The 23,109-nt window shown below is 39.7% G+C and overlaps 1 protein-coding gene across 6 annotated transcripts in view; it reads left to right on the top strand.

The window, feature by feature from the left end:
* The window catches only part of GLRA2 (glycine receptor alpha 2), a 128,132-nt gene that overhangs the window by 27,950 nt on the left and 77,073 nt on the right, over positions 1–23,109 (top strand). For all 6 annotated transcript variants that reach the window (XM_074606027.1, XM_074606036.1, XM_074606072.1 and 3 more), the window contains 4 exons: positions 224–447; positions 13,858–13,940; positions 15,193–15,330; positions 17,834–18,048. In XM_074606027.1, coding sequence (XP_074462128.1) covers positions 224–447; positions 13,858–13,940; positions 15,193–15,330; positions 17,834–18,048 — 660 coding nt within the window. The remainder of the gene's footprint in view (positions 1–223; positions 448–13,857; positions 13,941–15,192; positions 15,331–17,833; positions 18,049–23,109) is intronic.

Genomic DNA, 23,109 nt, shown 5'->3' with positions numbered 1-23,109 from the left:
CTGGAGTAATTTTGATTTGGAAAATGTACCAGTCGTGTTTGTTTAGTTCAATACATCATTCAGACTGCTTTATTTTCAAATGACAACTCTTCTGGTCAAAGGCTAATATAAATATTTGGTGTAACACTGGTACTGCAGTAAGTCTAAGAGCATAAAGAAAGCTAAAGTAGGCTTCCAGATTTGGTAAGTGGCTTAGTAACCTTTTTACATGGCATTTCTGTAGGACTACAGAGTGAACATTTTTTTGAGACAGCAGTGGAACGACTCACGTCTGGCTTACAGCGAATATCCTGATGATTCCCTGGATTTGGATCCCTCTATGTTGGACTCTATTTGGAAGCCGGATTTATTCTTTGCCAATGAGAAGGGAGCAAACTTCCATGATGTCACGACAGACAACAAGTTGCTGAGGATTTCTAAAACTGGAAAAGTGTTGTACAGTATCAGGTAAAGCAGTTAACTTTATTTTTTTTTCCTCTTCATCCCCTTCTTTCCCCTCACTCCCTCCTTCTCTGGATGTAACTACGCTTACAGAACATAATGTACATATTTAATTTTTTGTTGTCCCATGTGTACAACTGAAATGAGACTTAATCACAGCAGGGTAGAAGGAAAATTTGCCTATGTTCCTCTGCTAAGCTTTTACTTTTCACAAAATAGTCTATAAGTGGCACAGCAGTACTTCTTAGTCTTGTTGGAAACTTGAGCCTGTCTGAAACTTTAATGGCACGCCTCAATAATTCCCATTAGCGTTAGCTCAAATCGCCTCTCTTACAAAGAGAGGAAATCAACTCTTCAGTAGTTTGTGGGTTGCAGTTTAAAAGTGAAGAACAGTATTTTAAATGACTGTTCAACACCTGAAGTAAAAACATGCTTGAAATGCAATAAACTTGACATGCAAGTCACTGGGTAATCGGATGTATCTATTCACATTTAAAAATAACTGGAATTATGGAAAGTGTTTTTTAATATTAAGTGCACTGAAGTGTGTGTCATGTGAATGGGTTTGGGCTGAATTAATAAATACCGACAAAACATGATTTGACATGACCTGATGGAATGGGACATATGCATAGAATCAGAATTGCATTGCACAGGCATAAACACCAGCAAATAGTCTGCAGTATTTATTTGACATTCAGCTTACTGTGCACTATTAATTGCTTAATATAGGTAGTCAAAGATGCAAAACACTGTAATATTGCTCTTACAATTGTTTTTAAAAAAGTAATTAATATGTTTTATTTGTGTTCGGGACAGCCTCTCAGCTTTTGCTTTTCTCACATTCTGGAAAGTAAACATGATAGTATTTGTTTAACGGGATTTTTAGTGAATTTACTCATCGATAAGGAATATTAGTTTAGAAGGCAGTTGTTTCTGGCTGGGCATTCTGTTTGTGCCCTGCATTTTCATTAAGGAATTATTATTGATCCATGTTCAGGACATCTGTGTTCTTTAGGATGCTAAATAAATGACTAATAACATGGCATTCCTGCATTTATTTCATTCTAGTGGAAATTCCCTGATAAGACCCCAGTAATATATGGATGGATTAAGCAGCACGGAACACAAATGTTTATTGAGCAAGGTTTCAAAACCGGCATACCTGAACAGTTAGAGAAAAATAATAGAATACAAAGAAGAAACTAGCACTAGCAGAGTGATAAATATGCTGTCACAAATATTTCTTCTTTCACCCTGGGAAAGGAATGAATGCATCTGTTTGTTTGAATGACATCAGACACCATCTTATTGGAGGCAACAGTACAGTTGGGTGCTGTTCTGAATGCAGATGGATAATTTTCCTGACATTCGTCCATGCGGGAAAAGTAATATTTTGAGCTGTCATATCACATTTGTAAAATTCCCACACCTAAATGCAAATTAATCTGAAGCAGAGGAAGCGGTATTCCAACAGAGTACTAAACAAACTCATTGTTTCTTATTTGTATCACAAAGCAGAGATAGAGGCTTGGCATCTCTAACATGGCGTATAATTTTGAATAGTACTTTACAGAGAAGAAAACTTCCCAGAGTACAGAAACTTTAAGTCAGAAGTAATTAGAAAAACTTGTCTTTATTCTCTAGATACTGGGCTAGATGCATCTGTGTGTTGCTAGTCACTTTTAATTGTGCAATGTGGAAACAAACAAGAATATTTTAGTAATTGGTGTCAGTACATTGAGAGTGTTATAATGCTGCCTTTTTCACCCCTGCACCAACAGCACTTCCCCTGACATGATATTTAACATTTAGCATTTAGTGTGCTGTAAATGTTTAAAGCACTCCACAAAGATGTCCGAGAAGCAGTGGTGTAGGATGTTTTGTCATATTTCCAAATTTAATAAAATCAAGGTCAAGGTAATCTCACATAAACAGCTCTCTGCATAAAATGAGTTTAGAACAGCTCCCAGTACTTAATGGGTAAGAAGCAAGGTGTGTGTGTTATACGACAGTAGTATTCCTCTTCCCTATATACTGCTCTGAAAACATGGAAATATGCTCCGCAGGAGGCACAACTGGCTTATGCTGTTAAATGCTCTCAGAGGCCAATCCTGCCCTTTCAGAAAAGAATTTGGAAGGTCACCTGGAACCAGATCTTACAGTCCATATTTTACTAAAACAAGACACTTGGTGTAGGGTATGAGTGCTCAGATAAGTCACAGAGGGTCAGTGAGGGTCTGCCCCATGTGGTACCTCCACTGCAGTGCTTGGCGCTGGGAATTGTGTCCCCCCACCATGGTAAGCATGAGGCTTTTCGTCCTTCTCACAGTGAGGGATAAGCCATCCTGCATTTACTGGTGATGGTAGGCATGACGTAGATTTCCATCATAGTTTACCTTACAACAATTAGTTACGACACTCATGCTTGCAGACTCCTAGATCTATATTTAATTCTCTGGGAGTTGTTATAGAAAATGAAGCCAGGGTTGTTGATGGTTGATGTAACCACCTATGAACCATATAAGTTTAGGAGTCCAAACCTATTTTTAGATATTTGCTGCGTGCTCAAATGACTACCTTTGTTTTGATCTCAGATAGCATGCAATATATACTATATAGAGCCTGAGGCTCTATATCTGGATAACTGGTCTAAACCTTTGGGTACTGCAGAGAGAACTAGAAACTTGTGGAGGTAACCCAGCAGTAATCAGTACCGCGAATATATGCTATTGCCAGTAGGGATGTAACAACAGCTCTTAGAGGTGCATGTATTTTGGGATTTCAGCAGTTACAGCAAAGTTATATTCAGCAAACAACCACACTTTAGTCAAGATCAGTCCCAGTTGCACTCTTTGAGCTGCAAAACAGCTAAATAGCTATAACTTTTATTTTAAAGCCCTCTGCAGAGAGCAATCAACAAGAAGGGTTTGTTATAGCGGCATTCAATAAAATTAGTTTAAGTTGTGTGTATTTTTTATGCTGAAAAAGTAATGAAAGTTAAAAACAGAACCCACATAATGTCACACTCCAGATGCCTGTGACTCACCCACTCCCGGCCCTTGAATGATCTCTGCATGGACTGGATTTTGTAGGGGGCTATGGACTTGGAAAGAGTGGCAGCACTGTGTGATGATACTGAGAATCCTGTTCCTGGCAGTCACATTATTTATGACACCTGGATTTTGCATTATATACACCGCTGCACTGATTTTATGTTCCGGGGTCAAGGATCATATCTTCTCTGGCCCATTGTGGACACCTGGGACACCATGAAAACGTCAAATAACCTTGCAGGAGGCTTCACATTCTCTCCGAGCCACTCATTTGTGCTACCTGATTCCCACAAACTCATTTCAGGCTGCCAGCCAGCTCGGAATATTAGGATCTGCCAAAAGGCTTATTTTAGCAAAGTAATAGAAAGTGGAATGGTTTTATTTAAGGTTTGGAGTTTTTTTCTGTATTAATTGCCTCCTTCTCCTTTTAATATTTTCACTGCATCTCAGCCACATGAGTTTGTTGCAGGAGGTGATGTAACTCAACTGTAATATTGATACATGGCATTGAACCTAGAATATATCAGCCAGGAAGCTAAAGGGCCTGTAACTCCTTTCTTTTACCTGCTGCTCCAGAAAACACTCCCAACCATCTGATAATGTTGTAGAGCTGTGCTCTGAAACGTAGTGCCAGGGCATTTAGCCAGAAAGAGTTACAAAGCAGGTTACTTCATATTTTTAAAATGTGCAAAGATTTTAGAAGGCATTGCATAATTTGACAAGAGAGCCACTTGGAATTCTAGGGAGGAGATTTGTGCAAATTCACAAATTACATTTCTCCCCCCATTTTTGTTATTCCTGTTCAAAGTGCAATGAAATATCAAGGAAGAACTTCCTCAAGCCTTTCAAAATATCTGTGTTTCTGTCTTTGTTTATCTTCGCAGTGCAAGAAATGTTACAGTTATGTAGGCAATTAGTTCTTCGTGGTTTCGATGCTTGACCTAGATTTAATTGTTCAACATGGTTACGGACGAAGTCTGCTCAAGAGCAGTACCGTGCTGTTAGGCCACCACAAAAATGAGACAGTTCAAGCTATTGGAGTTCTCTCTCTTTGTGCAGCTGTTCTGGAAGTGATTACTATCCCCTCCTCTCGGCAACAAGTAGCTGACAGGATGAGCTGGCACATCCAAAAGCCCTCGCCTGCTTATGCAACCAAAGAGGAGTATCTGTGAAAACAGCACATTTATTTGCAATGCTATCTCCCGTGCCAGCTGCACTACTCGGGAGTTTCCAAACTCAACTCTTCCTAGCATGGCAATACTGCCAAGTGACAGAGCAGGGAGCTGATTTCCCCCTACACCCCCAGCGCTCCACACACCATTTTGGGTTATATTCCGAGTTAGGATTACCCTGTCCCTCACGTAAATAATCAGAAGTAATCTATAGCACTTTTATAATTCAGCTTTATGAGTGAATTTTTTTCAGTCTCCTCTGTACCTGTCTTCTTTGCTCTATGGGAAGGAAATAGAAAGCAGATTAAGGAAACGCATAGGTAACACCGGTAGTCCCTCTGCAATTAACTATTCATAGGGAAAAAAGCCCTCTATTCTTCAGATGTTAGACCTTTAGCATGGCTGCTATGGAATATGTTGCCTTGTTATAGTAAAATCAGGCATGGTTTTTCTAAAACAGTTTTGGGGTACAGACGTTATCAGCTATACGATGACGAAGCTTCATTTGCACCTCATAACACCGTTGTGTGTAAATCATCCATGGCACAGCACAGTCTAGCCTAGCAGAGTGGTAGAAAATGTTATGTTCTACAGCTCTCTGTGGGCTTTAATTTGATGACTTCAATTTTATTTTACAATCTAATGTTGGGATTTAAGAGGATTTGGACTTTACTAGCAGCATTGTCTTTCCACGTGACAGATTACTAGAGGGGGAGCAGAGAGCGCTTTATGATTGACATGGCTGTTTACTATGTAGCAACCCCTCTCTCTGACCTCACACAGTCATATTTATTACCTCAGCTCCTATCAGAGTAATACCAATACTGACAAGGTGGGGATTTTCCCTTGTAAGTTAATCTCAATCAGCACAGGAACATTTTCATAGAAAATTATTTAGTTCTCCCCTTAACAAAACTGCACACTGTCCCATGCTCACTGCCCTGACTTTCCAAAAGCATAAAACTTCTTCATACACCTTAAAACAACTTTTTCACATAAAAAACACCCAAACCAAAACAAAAAAAAACAACAAACCAAACCACTGAAGAATAATCAATGAAGAAATGCTAACTAAAATAGAGCACATATCTAAAGAAGTTTTGGGTTTGACAGTTATTATATATTATAGGCAGAAGTCTTACAGACATTATATAAATAGTGCTAGAATCTCTGCACTTTATTAAACTGCACAATGTCGCTGGGACACAGTGACTTCCCAAATTGTGGCTGCATGCTATGTGAATACAGCGAATTTGACAAATTCGTCTTCCCATGGGCACGATTACAATAGTAACAATGGTTTCAGAGGCTAAAAAATTGCAGCCTTTTGTGGGACAAGCTGCTGTTCTCATTATGGCTGAACCCAGCGTCCTTGAGTCCCACTTTTCTCCTGTGCTTTTTTTTCTCTTCCTGCCCTACTCCTACCTCTCCTTCTACCCCCAACACCCGTCATTTTGGGGTCTTTTAATTAAATGGCCAAAGACTCTTCTCATCCTTTGGGACGGTTTACTAACACTCTGTTAACTGTGCCCTCCCATCACACACTCTTGTCTTTCTCATTCCCTCCCAATCTACAAATCCAGACTGAGGATTTAGCCGTGGGTTTCCAATACCCTTATTTTTCTGTTGTATCTAAAGTACTTGTTTTGCATAACAAATAATAAAAGCTACTAAATAAATAATAAAGCCTAATGCGGGTACTTTGTTATGCAACTAGCACAGCTATTGTCAAAACCCTATTGATCATCCTGCTTAAGGAAAGAATAATTTACATTTTAATGACACAAAATTAGTTGCTTTTTCACTTCAAAAAGCATTTAAAGAAAAGTAGGGATATGAACATTATACCTGAACGTGTACTGCCTCACTTCTTCCTCTAATGCCGTGCACGTCTCCAGCTGGCACACAAGAGCACTGGAGGTGATGTAAATACAAATGCAACAGAAGAGCTGCTTAGACTGAAGGACAATGCTGCCAGGAGAACAAATGGCTCTGAACTGGTTATAAGTAAGCTTAAAGTGGAAGTTATAAAGTTTCCAGCCATCTACACGTTGAATTCCTAGAACAATATTCCAACAGAAATGGGGAGGAGAATGGAACTAGATATCACTAAATGAACCTTGGTCGGTTTTGAAAGGGATTAATGATGTGACTATGTGTGACAGCAGATGAACAGATTTGATGGCCCAAGATGTCACTTCCATAGCCCTATATTCCTGTGTCTCAAATAAAATGGAAGACTTTGTTCTAAGTAAAAAAGTAGGAAGTGCTGCTGGAGACCAATTTGTACACATAAAGTTCTTCTTGGCTGACGGGATCAAAAAATATTGGCAGGTGGTTATTTCTATGCCAATGGGATAGCTGCATAGCCAGGACACGTCTGTGTACCTGCTCTCCTTTTAGGTGATGGCAATGCCTGTCCTTGATTACTGGTGATCAATCACTCCATTTACCCATTGAACTTGCACTGGAGAAGTTAAAGGTCAGGTATAAAATGATGCAGGTGTGAGAGTCCTTTCTAAATGGTGCAAAAAAGCACAGTCTCCTGGAACATGCTCCCAGGGATGAAGGTCATTTGCCAATTGCATTTCAATATATGGCTTAGAGATGTCATCATGCCAGGAGGAAAGCAACACCATACTAAACACACACTGCAGGAAAATTAAGATAGAAAATGACAGAGGAGAAAGGAGAGATGAAATATTGTCCTTCATGGAAATGAAACAGGTGCTTACAGAATTTAACTGTTACATGAAATCATACTTGAATTTAATTTCATAGATTTGCTTGAGCAATAATTGGAAGATCATTTGCTGGCAGCTCATGTGCTGGCATTGTGTATCTACAGACAATGATTGCATTACAATGAGAAGTGGGATGCCTGTAATGAGAAATCCACCACCCCGCTCCGTGCCAGCTCCTGTGTTGTTAAGCAGTACATGAAGCAAAGCAAAGCACTGGAGGGAGCGAGAACACGCTCCAAAACAGCAGTATGTGAAACTCCAGTCTACATCTCCTATTTTGCCATGGCAGAGAAGGCTCCACGTCTCCTCTAAGCTCAACTTCAGCCCATTCCTGTCTGACAGAAATGAAGCTGCAGAACATGACAAATATTAGAGAGGAATTCCAGGACTCCTCAAAAATAAGGGGAAAAGCAGACAGTTTGACTATTCCATTTAACAGGACAAAGCCTGTAGGCTGTAAAAATTAGCAGAATTGACGTTCAAAATGATGAGTCAAGTCCCTGAAAAAATAATGAGGGACTACAAAATGAAAAGCCCTTTAAAAGGAAAATGTCACTGGGAATTATTTTTTCTTTTTGGCCTTCTGATACATGAACAGTGTGTGTGCCCTTGTTTCAGGCACAGACCACGTAAGAGAGGGGGCTGGGAGGAATATAATGAGATTTTAGATTCTCCTCCCTGTTTCAGTGCCACTAGCCTGAACGGCATTTGCTCCTGTGTCATGAGACGCTGTCATGGTTGCTGTGCAACTCCATCTCCCCTGCCAGTTTAATGGGGAACTTTGTCTGCTTGTGCTTAGATAATATTTTAATGTTATTTCAGCATCTGTAAGGACAAGGAATTTAACCTTCCAAAGAAAAATGTATGGCTAAAAATATTTTTAACTTCATTGTTAGCTTGGGGCTTTAAGAAAAATACCAGAAATCTTGCGATTTATAATAGCAGCTTTAGAGTTGTCAATACTGAAAAAAAATAATCCCATTTGTCTCACTAATCCCAACGCTGTGGGCTTTGCACAGGTATAAGACTTTTCATAAAAGTGACGCATAGCCAATGTTAGCAGTGACCATGCACGTGCTACTTGTGTTCTGGTATTTGCAGTGTAAAATCCTAAAGTGTGAAGTCTCCTGTTCCAACAGCTGAGCTGCAGATGGGTGTAGGTTGAAAGAATGAAGGGATAAGAATAGAAGGAAAATGTTATTTTTGATACCGTGCCCACTCATGGTGAGGCATTTGTTACTATTCATGCTTATGAAGAGATAATAATGGTTTTTTTTGGAGACTTGGAAGGGACTTGTACCTGTAATTCTAGGACTATTTAAATTAAATACTTTGATACTTACTAAGACTCACCCTAGATATTTCTCACTAGAAAAAACTATATGAGGAAGCCGTTGTTATGTAGCCTACTCAGAAACTGCCCCACTTGCAGTACAATTAATGAAAATTATATTCCCCTTGTCGTCAGATACCTCGTATTGTGATCCACAGGGCCCTTCTCTTGTGGGATCTGTGTCTTCCTTCGGGGCAAGAGTTATCACTGAGATGAAGGGAAGTTTTGAGTGAGTCACAACACAGCAGGCTGAGGTGTGATAGCTGCTTATAAAGAAGTGGGTTAGAATACAGTTTAATGGTTGCTGCAGATTAGGCAATACATCAAACCCCAGTTAAAATTAAATATTCTCTTAAATTTATATAAAAAATTCTTGTATTATGTAATGTGTAAGCCCAGTTCCCTAAGGGTTTAATACAATACTAGTGGTTCTTTATTTCAGTTTTGTGTTGCAGATCATTCACAGGCAGTCTGTAGATGTAGTGTGCTGAAATGTTTTTGTAGCATTTGTGAGATTATCAGAGAAGTGGGGTGATGGTGATGAGCATCAGCATTCAAAACCCCTAAGAGAAAGGATGAGATTGGAGATCATCTTGAGAATAATCTGTTTACAAACATTTATTGACTTTTTTTTTTGGTTTGCATTAAAGGATGTTATCCTTCATTGATGGTGCTACTTTGGGGATTAGGTGTCAAAGAGCGGACAGACCTCAAGGTTTAATACACCGAAGAGAGGTGAGGGTGGGATTTGGCAGGGATTGGGCAACAGAAAGGGATGCGGAAAGGGTACGAGGACAGAACTAGCATGCAGAGGAAAAAGGCTGGGCCCTGGGTCACGTAGGTGTCTCTGGGAGAGATGTAGGACAGACGGGCAGACATCAGAGGAGGTGTGGAAAGCATGTTCAGGGCCAGAGAAAGGGCACAACAAGGGCAGGAATGGGTGAAGGATGAAGAGGAAGCACAGTGTCTCAGCCCCGCTGCTGCGCTCAGAACTTGATTGCACTGTGCGTAAATACCTCTGAGCTCCCTCAGCTGCACATGCGTGTCACCCCCCTCCTCCGGCTTTTCCTCCAAGGATGACGGCTGGCGGCAGCAGCTACATTTAGGGCAGCAGTCGTGCCTGTGCTGAGCTGGCTGCTGGCCCATCTGAAGGAACATCTGCTCCCATCTGGAGAAAACACTGACGTTGCAAAACAACGTGTTCAGGTGTTAAAGATCACCAGCATGAGGGTTTCTGACTAATAGCATGTTGTCAGGATATTTATTTTTTCCCACGGGATGCCATATTCTGGCTTCTGTGAGGAAGGAGGCCACAGCCTGCAGGACTTCTGCCTTCCTGCCTGCAGAAGTGTGAGATACAGACCTCTCCGTGATGCTGTAAGGGGGTTTCTGGGGTGAACAGAAATGAAAGACGTTGAGCTGGGGTGGAAAGAGAGACAGGCCCGCAGCCCAAGTCTGAGTGATTTCTCAGGACATTCTGGTGAAACCAGGGGATGAAAGGGGGCGGGGGGGGTTGAATGAGATGCTGAATGAAGAGATACTGGCAGTGCCCACTGCACTTTGGAGGCATTTAAAGAATCAGCACGTGCCACTCTGAAGGACTGAGCAGGACACTAGGAGTCTCTCAGGGAATCCTGAGGAAGAGGGTCCAATGCTGCCCTGGAGTACTTGGATTACAGTCCTGCCTCTACCACAGCATTGCTCAGTAATATTATTGATTTATTTTTTATTATTTTTGTCACAGCTCCAACTAATTGTTCATTCTTGGTTTTCTGGCTCTGATTCTGCATTTTGTTCAGTTCATACTCGATTTGCATTTTTCCAGGGTTCGATTCTTCCTTGACTGCGAGATGGGTGAGGGAGGGGGGAAAGAAAGAAGAGAGCAACTTTGCCTCTCCTCCGGGGCAGCTCCCTGGCCCTGTCATTGTGCTCATTTCTGCTCACCTGGAAAATATTACGTGCCTAACCCCAGAGCTCCCCCTGAGTGAGCTGTGCGACCTGAGCCTGGCTAACAGGGAGTAAAGGGTGCTCGGGTAACTGAAGACACAATCGAGTCCTTGGTCAGCTTCTTCTCCTTTTAGCTTTACAGATTGTTCATAAAACTGTTCCCATCAGTGTTTTATGGTGCTACGTCTCTGAATCTGTTGTTTATGCATCTCAAATGCCTTTGTGGCTGGGTGCCTGAAAAAGAAAATAATTGTTCCATAGCAGTTTCTTCTGTTTTATTAACAAATAAATGTAGTCCCCAGTTAAACTTCCACTTTGCACCAAATCTCCAGGGGCCATTCTTGAATTTGCTAAGTGCGAGACATTCATTTTTCTGAAACATTTTCTGTCAATGACACTGTTATTATAGGCAACCTGGGTAGCTATATCTGCCTAGCACTTTCTGTTTCTGATCCTATTTCCTTATTAATGTAAATATACAAATAGTAACATGGCACCTGGCATTAGAAACACTTGCAGGATCATATTTTTACTGAAAAAGAGTTAACTGCTATAAATTGACCCACCACCATGGACTTCACTGGAGCTACTTCAGACTCCAGTAGCTGAACATTTAGCATGTAGTAATCTTGTTAAAAATCAATGGATCTGAGGCTAATAGCAGGCAGTAAGTGTTGGGTTCAACACTTGCATTATTCCTAATAAAAGGGATCACAGAGGCAAAGATGTTAACTATGAATGGCTATTCTGCTGAGATGAACAAGAAGTAGAGGTAAAGCTATAAGGGCATGATCTCTCAAGCTAGCCTCATCAATATGGTGAATAGAATTTTTTTTCCATTTGTCAGGGTGAGCAGAGGATAATTTAGTCTTCCTGAAAGACACCATCGGTTAGGAAGAGAAAGAAGAAATGTCAACCTTTGTGTGAACCAACATAATAAACATTTTCTCAGCTCACCTGCAGAAAAAAAATATTGATATATCTACCTAGCATCAATGGAGACAGATCAGTTTATCCCTGGGAGTCTTGAAGTCTGCAACTGGATGTATTCTCTTTCTCATGAGTTTGACACTAGACTAATAAAAAACACCCACCTGCCCATGTATGTAGTCAAACCCTCAGATCATTTGAGGGTTTTGGGGACTAGAAAGGGATGAAGAGGGGAAGGAAGCATAGTCAGCATGCAAGCAACGCAATAAGATCTGAGGGGTGCATAGACCATACCTACTTCAATGAATACGAAGAAATAATGTATTTAGAAAGGCTGCATTTGTGTATAGGCATGTTTGAAATGAACTTAAAACATCTAAGCCATATTTAGAAGATGACAGAAAAGAAGGAGGAGAGTTTGATATATCAAAATTTCTGAAAAGAAGGCAGAAGCAGTCTTTTGCTAATACTGGAGATTAGCAATTTAAATAGCTCAATCTTTAATCCAGGAAATTAACCAGTAAAAATGTGACTAGTTAACATTTGCAGGGCACTTAAAATATTTAAATGAATAAAGGGCAGATTTTCAATGACATTTATATGCCTACCAGATATACTTTTTTTTCTAGATGACTAATTTTTATATTTTTTTAATGCTGATGTTATTTGCTCCCAAAGGTTAAATGAGAGTTTATTTACTATGGTGGTGTTGAGAGGACTACTGGGAGCTTTTCTTCATCTCAGTGCACTTCACTGCCACAGACAACTGATCTCTAATTTCCTGATACGATCATCTTGTACACTGAAGCCTGTGTCAAGAGGAAAATAATGTGACTTTTTCTATATGGCCCACAAGTAGGCAAAAGCAGAGATGTTGAATGTGATTTTTGATCAGGCTGAGACCATTATGATCTCAGTTACCTAAATATCGTCTTCTTGTCATAGTGATTTTGTGGCAGGACAGTAGGACTCAAAGGCCCAATCAGGCCATCCCCAAATATTCACATCATGAAGAAATAGACTGAAAGAGCTTGAATCATCTCTATGTGGTGAGAAGCAAGAAATCACCATGGGAGACAGAGCTCAGTGAAGTATTTGTCCATACAAATCACATTTGTCTGTGGGAAAACATACTTTCAAGATTAGCAGCTGGCCCATGGCTTCACTGGCAAAATTAAAAAAATTATTCTCATTGTACTGTGTTGTTGTTTCAGTGTACCTTCAAATCAGACAATCTAGTTCTCGTCCTTGATGGTAAATGGGGGCATATGTTTGTCTTTATATTCTTTCTTTGTGTCAAAGTGCTTTTTGTGCTGAAGGTAATCTGAAATAAAAATGTACTCTTTTTATAAGACTTAACCCAAAATCTTAACAATTCTTCTGTTTTTCAAAGCAGCCTGTTGTTTGTAATTATGTCATCCTAGCATCTTGGTTTGTTAAAAATGTTTTTTTCTCCTTGCATAAGCAAGAAAAGAAATAAAGCAGAGAAGTCTTGAAACAGATTTCAATCAAATGTGAAAAAGTAAGCTGGACTAAAAAAAAAAAAAAAGAAAGAAACATTAAGAATATTCCCACCCAAGTAAAATTATGTTTTATCTGGGACAATAACAACTGAAAAATTAAAAGAGAAATTTAGTTTGTATGATAACGTTCCTTTAGGCTTGCTTTCTACTGTCTGCACTCTTTATCTTTTAATGTTATGTGATTCTAGCTTTTACTGTATGGTGGGTTTTTTCTTTCTTTTAATGGCTAAGCAGTAAGAATGAAGGGTTGGAAATGGGCCTTATACACAACAAAAGCACTCTCTGTTGAAAAAAAAAACACCCTGTGATTTTTGTTTCCTTCCTTTGCTTTTCCAAAACAAAACCTAAAAATGTGTGTCCCATGATCAGTCATTTCAGCTTCTGCATTATTTGGGTTCGGTTTTATACATAAAACATTCACTGGCACATTAGTGGAGAGCATTTCTTGCTGTCTTGATGTTGTCTTCTCTGTCCCTGCTCTGCTCAGCCAACATAGCCAGAGAGTGCCTGGTTTGCTTACACGCTCTGTCTTCACAGCTCTTACGTCCTTAAAAGCTCAGAGGGGAGAAAGAATCCAACCCCTGCCTGAGGTGTTAAGATTTGGTCTTGATCCTTTAAACTCTAAATATGGGGCTTTGAATAAAACCTGTCAATTTCTAACAATAGCTTCTTTTCTTCTTTTTTTTTTTTTTTCTCCCCCTCCAATTTTAGGCTTACTTTAACCTTATCCTGTCCCATGGACTTGAAGAATTTTCCTATGGATGTACAGACGTGTACAATGCAGCTAGAGAGCTGTGAGTGTCCAATTGCTTTATCGAGCGAAGAACAAGATTTTACCGTAACATTCAGTGGTTAGATAGGATCTACATTGTCATATTTGTGTGGTGAGACTCAATATCCCTATTTCGTAAGGGAAAATCAAGGAGGAAAGGTGCTTTAACTGTCCATCATCATACCGTGCGGGTCCCCTGTCTCTGTGCTGTTCCTGCTCCTTTCCCTTTCCCCGTCCCGGCGCACATCACCTCGCCCATCAGGGCTGAGCCACTTCCAGGGATAACCACAGGGAGAAAGAGGAGAATTCTGCAGCAGAAATTAAATCTCAGGGAAGTAAGAGCAATTAGTACACAGCCAGGGATTAGCTATGTCTGATCAAGACATGCTATGGTCTTTTGAAAAATGGAAGCAACATACTCAATGGAGCAGAGGTCCTATAGGTACAGTTATGCTGGTAAAATAAACACGGCCAAGGCACGGTCTTGGGTCCATAGCACAGACCCATCCGTACCGCATAGCTGTCAGCACACACCGTGGCACCGTGTTGACCTTTACCAGGTAACAACCAGACAAAACCAGGAGTGCCTTGGATAATGGCACGTGCTGGCGATCATTTCCAATAGTCAGTAGGTACCAGGTCACCATGGTTCTTTAGTGGGGAGGGGAGAATGGGTTGAGCTGTGTGGGTATGAGTTGCTGGCTGCCCCCTGCCTCTGTGTCCAGAGAGTGGCCATAGGTTGTTAAATTTACCCATAAAGGTGTAGCCATTTAAGAAAAAAGGGTAATTCACGGAGTCGAAGCCTCACTTTCCCCTCCGCAACTCTCAGTGGTAGGTTCATAGGTTACAAAAGCTGCCATTTTCTTTTCAGTAAGGGGCCAGCATTCCACAGTTTAGAAATCCTTGTTTTGTTGGCGCCCACCATCATCAAAGAATGATGAAAATAAAGGAAAATGCAGGCTCGTACGTAGGCGCAGAGAAATGTCATTTCAGCTGTAAACTGTGTCTTTGATGGGCCAGCAAAATTATTTTTAGTGGCAAACCAGGGGAGTATTTCAGAACATAATGGTGCTCTTGTTGCTCTTAATAGACCAATAGTGCAGTAATAGTAATTATTAACTAATATCAATAGTGCTGTTGTTAATCAGACAGTTTAAAAATATAACTGCAATAAGCTATATTGCGATAAAAGAAATGCTTTTCAGACATAATAACATTTGCTTTTGATATTTTCCATTGTTATTATCTAACAAACTCTGATTTCTTGATTGTAGTTGGCTACACTATGAATGATCTGATATTTGAGTGGCTAAGTGATGGACCTGTGCAAGTTGCGGAGGGTTTAACCTTGCCACAGTTTATTTTGAAAGAAGATAAAGAACTTGGTTATTGCACAAAACATTACAACACTGGTGAGCATTATTTTATTTTTTTCTGTTAATTTCTCTGCTGGTATCTATTGTCAATTTTTAAAGGGAAAAGATGGGTAAAATGAAAAAAAAAAAGAAATTAAAATATCATTCAGCCACGCATTTTTAAATCTGAAAAAATGAAATTTTCTCCCTTTTATTTTTGTTTATTTGAAAGATTTTGTTTCCAAATGTCCTTTAATTTCATTAAAGATATTCTAATATACATATTTTAATTCCTTAAAATCACTAAGGAATTTAAAATCTAAAAAAACTGATTAAAAACTCCACTTTTTAACAAACAGAATCTTTTCTTAAATATTGATTCAGAACTTCTAAAGTACTGATTTTTCTGAACTTGATTTATTCCTCCAGCATATCAAAGTGACAATGAGGAAAAATACCAAATTTTCAATAGCTTTTATGCGTGGTCTGATTTATGAAATGTAGTATTTGAAAAGACAATGCCTTTGTTGCTGATTTGAATAGTGTACAGACATGAGATGTTCGTAAATTAAATGTTTGCTTAATACTGTAATCTTTTTCCTATATTTGCTAATTTGAAGTTTCAAAGGCTGTGTTTTCTATCTTTAGCTTTACAGAGCAGAGAGAACTCTGCTAAAATTTGGATTTAGCTGCTTGGAGTTTATTTAATACGGACAGCATTTAGAGAACGGTTTGCTGGGTACTTGCTGGGATTAGATATAATCCCTCTCATCTGAAATAGTTTTTTCATCATTTCAGCGTAAGAGCCAATCTGGTTGCAACAAATACATTTGTTTCACTCTCTGAAATAACACAATGTGATAAATTCTGCCTCTGCCAAAAATGTCACATTCATTTCTTATGAAAAGGAAAATACTGTTTTTAATTTTTACAAATACAGCTTCTTATTTGGGGGCCCAAAGTGCCAAGGAAGGAAAACTTTGTGATTCTAGAGTCCAAGACTCGTGGAAAGGGGGACTGCTGCGACTTCTCATCTTTTCTCACACTTAAAAGGGAAAATCGAGTGTAAATTCCAATAGCCAGAGTTTACCCATTTGTAGTTAAACAAAATGAATGTCCAATTACCAAAAGTTAAAAGTGTGTGGCCTGGCCAGGGCAACGGAAAAGCAGTATTCAAGCAAAAGAAAACTTTGCCTACTGCACCCACATTGCTGTCTTCTCTGTAGCATGCTCCTTCAGGCTTGCTATGAAATTGAAATGTGGATAAAAGTTATATTATTCAGCCTTCTCCTCCTACCCACACTGCAAAGCGCCCTGTCCAGGTTGCACGGCAGGAATCTGGAGAGCATGTGGCAGATTGGGCTGCTCTAATGCCATTGCTGCCACACGTGGCCACCCCACATTTTTCGAGTCCCCTCCTGCATGGACAGACTGGTCAGGATCAGTCGCAATCCAGGTCTCAGAGCCTGTATTCAGGGTCCCAGGTCAGGCCACTCATATATGAGCTTCTGTCCTGCCAAAAGATATTATTCAGTTCTTCTCCCCTCCTCTCTTTGCCAAACAGCCTCTGCATTGTCCTTTGTACCAACTCTTGCACCCTGCCATTCAGCTTTCTAGACTAGTAAAAGTATGCACACATCACAAAAAAGAGCAAAAAGTCTAATTTCACCTGAAAGGATGAACAAGGAACAATGCACCTTCATGCATTTGACCAGCCAACACAAAAGGGGTCCTTTGAAAGCATTAGCATGCCAGGAAGAACTGCCATTTTTGTGCTTGGATTAGTTTGCCTCCAGTGAGAGCCTTCCCAGTACCCAAAGCGCGGTCAGGATACACAGTAATTTGGAGGGCAGCACAGAGTGATTGGATTAGCAGCTGATGAACTGTTGCAGCTCAGGACTCTTCGTCCCCTGCTGCATGACTAGCTCCACTGTCAGGAAATCCTAAACTTCTGCCCTCCCCTACCCAGGTGGAGCAGCTATTTGTTTGAAGAATCACTCGCCTTCCTCAAGAGATAGTCGTGTTTTTCCTGGAGTTAGATTTTTCGCAAAATTCAAAGTAGGTTTTGAGCTGATTCTGCCTTGAGAAGTATTCCACAGACACAGGCAAATGGCATGACCAGAATGAGAAGGGGTTTGTTCCACCGTGGGGCTGTAGGAACACAGGATTGTTTACAATTTTGTCTGCTCAAGTACTTGTTTGCTTAATCTCATGCCATTAAAAGAGCAAAATACTGTCCCCTTTTAAAGCTAAACACTATATTTTTCTAAAGTAAAATCTTATTAAATTTTGAGAAAAGAAACATTACGTTATATTTTCCAGAGGTGAAACAACTGTGCTAGTATTCGTTTTCTCAGTTAATGTGAAGAACTGGGCACAGTCTGCTTCAGGGGTCCTGTGTGTTCCCCAAGCTATCGTGCAACAAACAGCCGACTTGCATTTGTGTATCAGGAACTGCTTATAGCATTAGGTTAGAAAACAGGGACATGCATCTAATTATGTTTAGAAAACAAGATAAAAATGTGCAAAAAGAATTTATGAAAGTAATTTCGTGTTCTAGGAAAGTTTACATGCATTGAAGTCAAGTTTCATTTGGAGCGTCAGATGGGATACTATTTAATCCAGATGTACATTCCTAGCCTGCTGATTGTCATTTTGTCCTGGGTTTCTTTCTGGATCAACATGGATGCTGCTCCAGCTAGAGTTGCACTGGGTATCACTACAGTTTTGACAATGACCACGCAAAGTTCAGGATCAAGAGCTTCCCTCCCAAAAGTAAGGAAATAATTTTGTACCACCTATTTGTTATTAAAAGCAAATGTTTGTTCTAATTTTGAAGTTTCTGAAAGATCTGTGTAAATACGCATCTGATAAGAATACAGGAGAAAGCGGTAGCAGTGTGGTGTTAAACTGTTGCATTGCCCTCGCGCTTGGACTAAAGCAGGTTTCTGCTGGTTTGCAGGATGGCTGGAGGGGTCAAAGGTACGGAATTTTAATGAGTTTTTACTAGTTTTGACACTTGGTTTTCAGCATTTGAAAGCCAGAATTTTCTGAACTATTTAGGTACCTGACTGGATTTCTGAAGGCACTTCCATGCAAATTGGGCATTCTCTCTGACTGGGGACTTCAAAAACTCTGTCTGGTCCTTTCTGGAATGTTAGACTCTCAAATATCTTGATGTTTCTAGATATGGCACTTAGTTCAGTGGATACATAAATATACATAAATATATATATATGTATATATAAAATATATATAGAGAGAACATGTATACACCTAGAAGGTTTCTCTGGAGAATATTTTCAGTAAGGAACTGCCGATGTCTTTGCTTCATGACAGAATTTGTCCATGTTCTCATTCAAGTGTCGTCTGCAGATCTCCATCCTCTCTACGCCAAAAAAAAAAAAATCCTCTCACTCAAATTTTGTGGTTTTTTTTTAATCCAGGCCAGATGCTGCAGATGGGTTTACAGATTACAGGCTGGATTCTTTATTCAGTCAGGCTGACAGCTCTTTTCAGCATGGGCACAACGTGAATGCTTCTGCTGATAGCATTCCCAGCAGAATTTCATGTGCATGCTCAGACTTTGTACAATTTTCTGGAAGAGAGCTCAGAGGTAGATCAGTTTACAATAGTCTAAGGAGTCACAAGATATACTCCCTGAAGAAGGGAGCAGCAGTCCAGTATCACAGGGACCGGGATCATAAAACAACAACGGGTTATGATCACAGCACCAATGACAGCACGAATTTTGACCATATGGATCGCGATCTATCCCAAAAAGCATGTTGTATTTTGTTCTGCATTACCCTCAGTATCATATTTAGTCTCATTCTAAATACTGTAATTTGTTCAAATGGAGCGTATATAGGGCAACTCAAAAACTGCACAGATTGTGTTACTCTTCTGTTGGTGATGAGAAAGTATCACTTAAAAATCTGATGACTACAACAGTTGGTTCAGCTTCACTTGTTCAGTTGGAGATATGTATAATTTTCCGTGCAAACTGACAGCCTTTCATATATTAATTCAGAATTTCAAATGGATAATTCCTTAAACATTTGTTCAGACAATTCAGTCAATATTACCAAGTGAACACTCTGAAAAGAAAGTCAACAAAGAGATAATTTTGGCAAGGAGCATACAGGCTCTGTAGACAGCAAGTTTGGAGTCACCAAAAATTGTGTCTAGATGGTACGACATGATTCCATGCTGATATATTCCAAGTTTCTTCCAAATTAACTGGCTTGAGAATTAGAGATGGTGCAGTCACTATAGTGGAGATTTCCATCCCCATTTCCAACTGGGCAAAGATACCCTGCCAAGAAGCTCTGCAGTGTTAACATGCCCAAAATGCTAATGCTTTAGAAAGATTTTTCATCATACACTTTTGTTTCTCCTTTTTGTATTCTGCCTTGTTTGAGTAGAAAAGTATTTGCTGGACAATTTTCTGGGCTTCTGCTGGGTGGAAGAAATGGGAAGATCCAGAATATGTTGACTGTGGCTATTTGATTATTGGAGAGGTTCCTCTCCAGCCTCAGGATTAAATAGATTTATCTCAGCAGCTGTCAGAGGATGGTGATGCTCAGGCCGTACTCCATCCTCTCCTAGTGCTTGCTGCTGTGTTCCTTTGCCAGAAGATAGGCACTAAGGAAAAGTACCTCACCAGAGAGCCCAGCACACTTATTTCAGTCAGGCTACAGCCGGTTGTCGCAATTCCACTGTGTAATTCAGCTGAGCCGTACTTTACAGCTTTGGTCTCTATGCGAGTGAGTTAATCCTCATGGGGGCTTTTGAAGGTGTACCAATTGACTTAAAAATGTGATTCGAAGTAGATGCTAGTATACATGCCAGCTGACTCCCACCTTGGATGACTCAGGTACCCAAAGAAACACGGGGCTGACCAAAACCAAAGTGCTTCAAAACAGGCTTTGTCTGCAAGTGTACCTGTATAGCCATGGATAGCCACACAGAATCACCAGCATCTGATTCCTTACATGAAGAAGGAAGCTTTTCTTGCTGTTGCTGTTGCAGGTACCTAGCTATTTTAAAACCTGGTCTGTAACTTAATACCAAAATTATAATTTTTAATGAAACCTGTCCAGCTGAAGTGTATTTAGACATAAAAATATGAAACAAATTGAACCAAATCAGTGTTAAATCCGAAGTGCCAAAATGGCTCTTTAAAAGTAATGTTTTTCTAAGTCCTGTCTACGTATTGCCAAGACACAGGAAGTGAGGCTGTCAATAAAACATCCATTTAAAAATTGCTCCAAGCATGAATATGTAAGAGAATAAGACATGACAGGAGGGTTATTTTTGCAAGAGTACTGAAAAAACAGATGCAACTTTTCTTTATGAAAGCAACCGAGATTTGAATACAAGAGTTATATTTTTTTCCCTATCCTTCTTTATGTCCTATTCTTATTTACACACATTTATACAACTTAACATAACCTTTAATTCACCCACTATTTCATGCCAAGAGTTTCTGCTCATTCTTTATTTTAGTAGAGCTTTACCACAAGCAACAGCAAAGCATCAAAACTCCCCAACTTTAAAGGGAATAGTTCCTTTACCAAAGGAGTTCCTTTACCAAAGGGATTATTAGGCAAAGAAGTATTGTGATGAAAAGACTCCTGGTTAGGTTTGTTTGTCAGTTTCCAAGTTACTACCTAAATGATGAAAGTTGTACTGTTTAGAAGTAATTAACTACATATTGTTCTCAGCCCTGGCATAAGATTGCTTGACAGAGTTCTGTTTGCTTAAAACCACTCTTTTCCATATAAATAAGTAATATTCATTTTGATACATGGATTTCATAATGGTAGATCATGGCAACATAGACATTAGGCATTCAGTTATTGAAAATTAAACATAAGATTGAGACTGCTAAAAAGAAAATAAAAGAAAAAGAAAGTAAAAGAAAGGAAGGAATGAAGTTAATTACTTTTTGAAGGAATTCCTTAATGAAGGAATGAAATGAGGCTTGTGTTTGCTGCACATAACAGAAGCATCTAGAAAAACGCTTCAAAATGAAATCCAATTATATTTCTTTGGTAAATTTTGTAGTATCTGTGTGGAATTATAATCTTTGAAGTATTTGGAAATTATGGTTTAAGAATACATGGTCAAAATCCAATATCAGCAACAAGGTGATAAAGAAACCAATATGGTGTTTTTTTTCCTTATTCTTCCAGAAAGTTGATTTTTTTTTTTTTTTGTTGCAAAAGGTAAGAATAAACCACAAGAGAGTTTACATCCCAACAAAGCTACTGTTTTAGGAAGGGAGACCTGCAGTGCCTGTTTCAGATTCTCTTCCTCTACAGTTGTAGCATAAGCTGAGCAACACCACGTTCTGCTTCCTTCATGGACATGAAATAATGTTTTCCTGTATAGGGAATATCTGCAGAGAAATATACACCATGCTGTCAACCTCTTTTATAGAGCTGAAATTATTTTGTGTTTGTTACAGAAGACGAGTGAGGGGCCTTGTAATCAGAGTTACCCTTACTGGCTGTGTTAGGGGGTGGTAAAGAACTCATCCAGAAAGCTGGGGTTGAACAGCCTCCCTCCAGTTTGGCTAATCCGTCACTGGGATGCCCAGGAATGGTGATCCAAAATAGCAGGGTTCCTATGATCAGTTCCCCTTCCCACGCGTTCATGTGTGTAAGCCTTACCCCCAGCAGCTACTCTATGTCCAGATTCCTCTGATCGTGTCATTGTTTTCCACTTAGAAACTTTGGTTAGATAAATGTTTGTGCACACAGCTACACCAGTAGCTCTTGCCAATCAGCCAAGGCAGCAGAAATCTTGGTTGCCAGCTGGGTGATCAGTGTGACCACACATCCACGACAAAACCCTCAGGAAACCCTGGGCTTTCTATGCAAGTCCTCTGCATGAGCCCAGGACCTCCCTTGCACCTAGGGTTTGCCGGACTTGCAAAGAGAAACTCTACGGCACACAAATCAGGAATCTGATGTAACCTACCATATATCCATGCAACACTTAGTACATGCTTAGATCCAATGCCTTTTGGAAGTATCTGACCCACAGGACAAAACCGGCAGTATGTACTCCTCAAAATATGGACTAAGGAATATCTGGGCATCGTAAGGGACACAGAAACACAGAATATGCCTTTATATATTTTATGGTCTCAGCTGCGTATAAGCTGGGGGAGTAAAGGGGAGATTATCAAGGTACAATAGTTCAGAATTGTTGGGAAGTGTTAGAAAATAGTTCTTTTCTTCAGAGCATTGAATGACTATTGACTTGATATTCTATTTATTTTTAAATAGCTTTCTTTCTGTTGAATCAACAGAATCAGAAGTTTTAAAGCATTTTCAAAAGAGGCATTTGAAAGAATAATGAGTTCTCTGCTGTGCTAGTAATTGGGTATTTTTCAGATTGCTTTCTTCTTAAAACACTTATATAAACCAAGCCTTAGCAACAACAGTCCAAGAAAATGAATTACTTTTAATACCATAAAGCAAAACATTTGAGGATACTTTAAGTCAAGTCAGTGATAGCCACTGTATTTTACACAGTTGCATAGCATTCATATCGTGTTACTTCAATGCTCAGTGCTTAATGAATGCATGTTCCGTCCCCAGGGAGCAATCTGTGCAGAAAAAAGTCTTGTTCAAAGCTCACTGAAATCTCTGGGAGTCCTTCCATTCACTCCATTTTGCTTTGGATCACTAAATGCATTACCCAATGCAATAAAAGCATTATATTCTAATAGGTGCAGAGACCTGTAAAACCAAAGTCAATGAGGTCTATCCCCTTTGGCAGTAAGTGGCTGCTTTTATGTGTTGTCTGCTATCCCCAACA

This window comes from Larus michahellis, chromosome 1, assembly GCF_964199755.1.
Source record: "Larus michahellis chromosome 1, bLarMic1.1, whole genome shotgun sequence".
Lineage (NCBI taxonomy): Eukaryota > Metazoa > Chordata > Aves > Charadriiformes > Laridae > Larus > Larus michahellis.
Note: the sequence above shows the minus strand (reverse complement) of the source record. Positions and strands in the feature narration are given on the sequence as shown.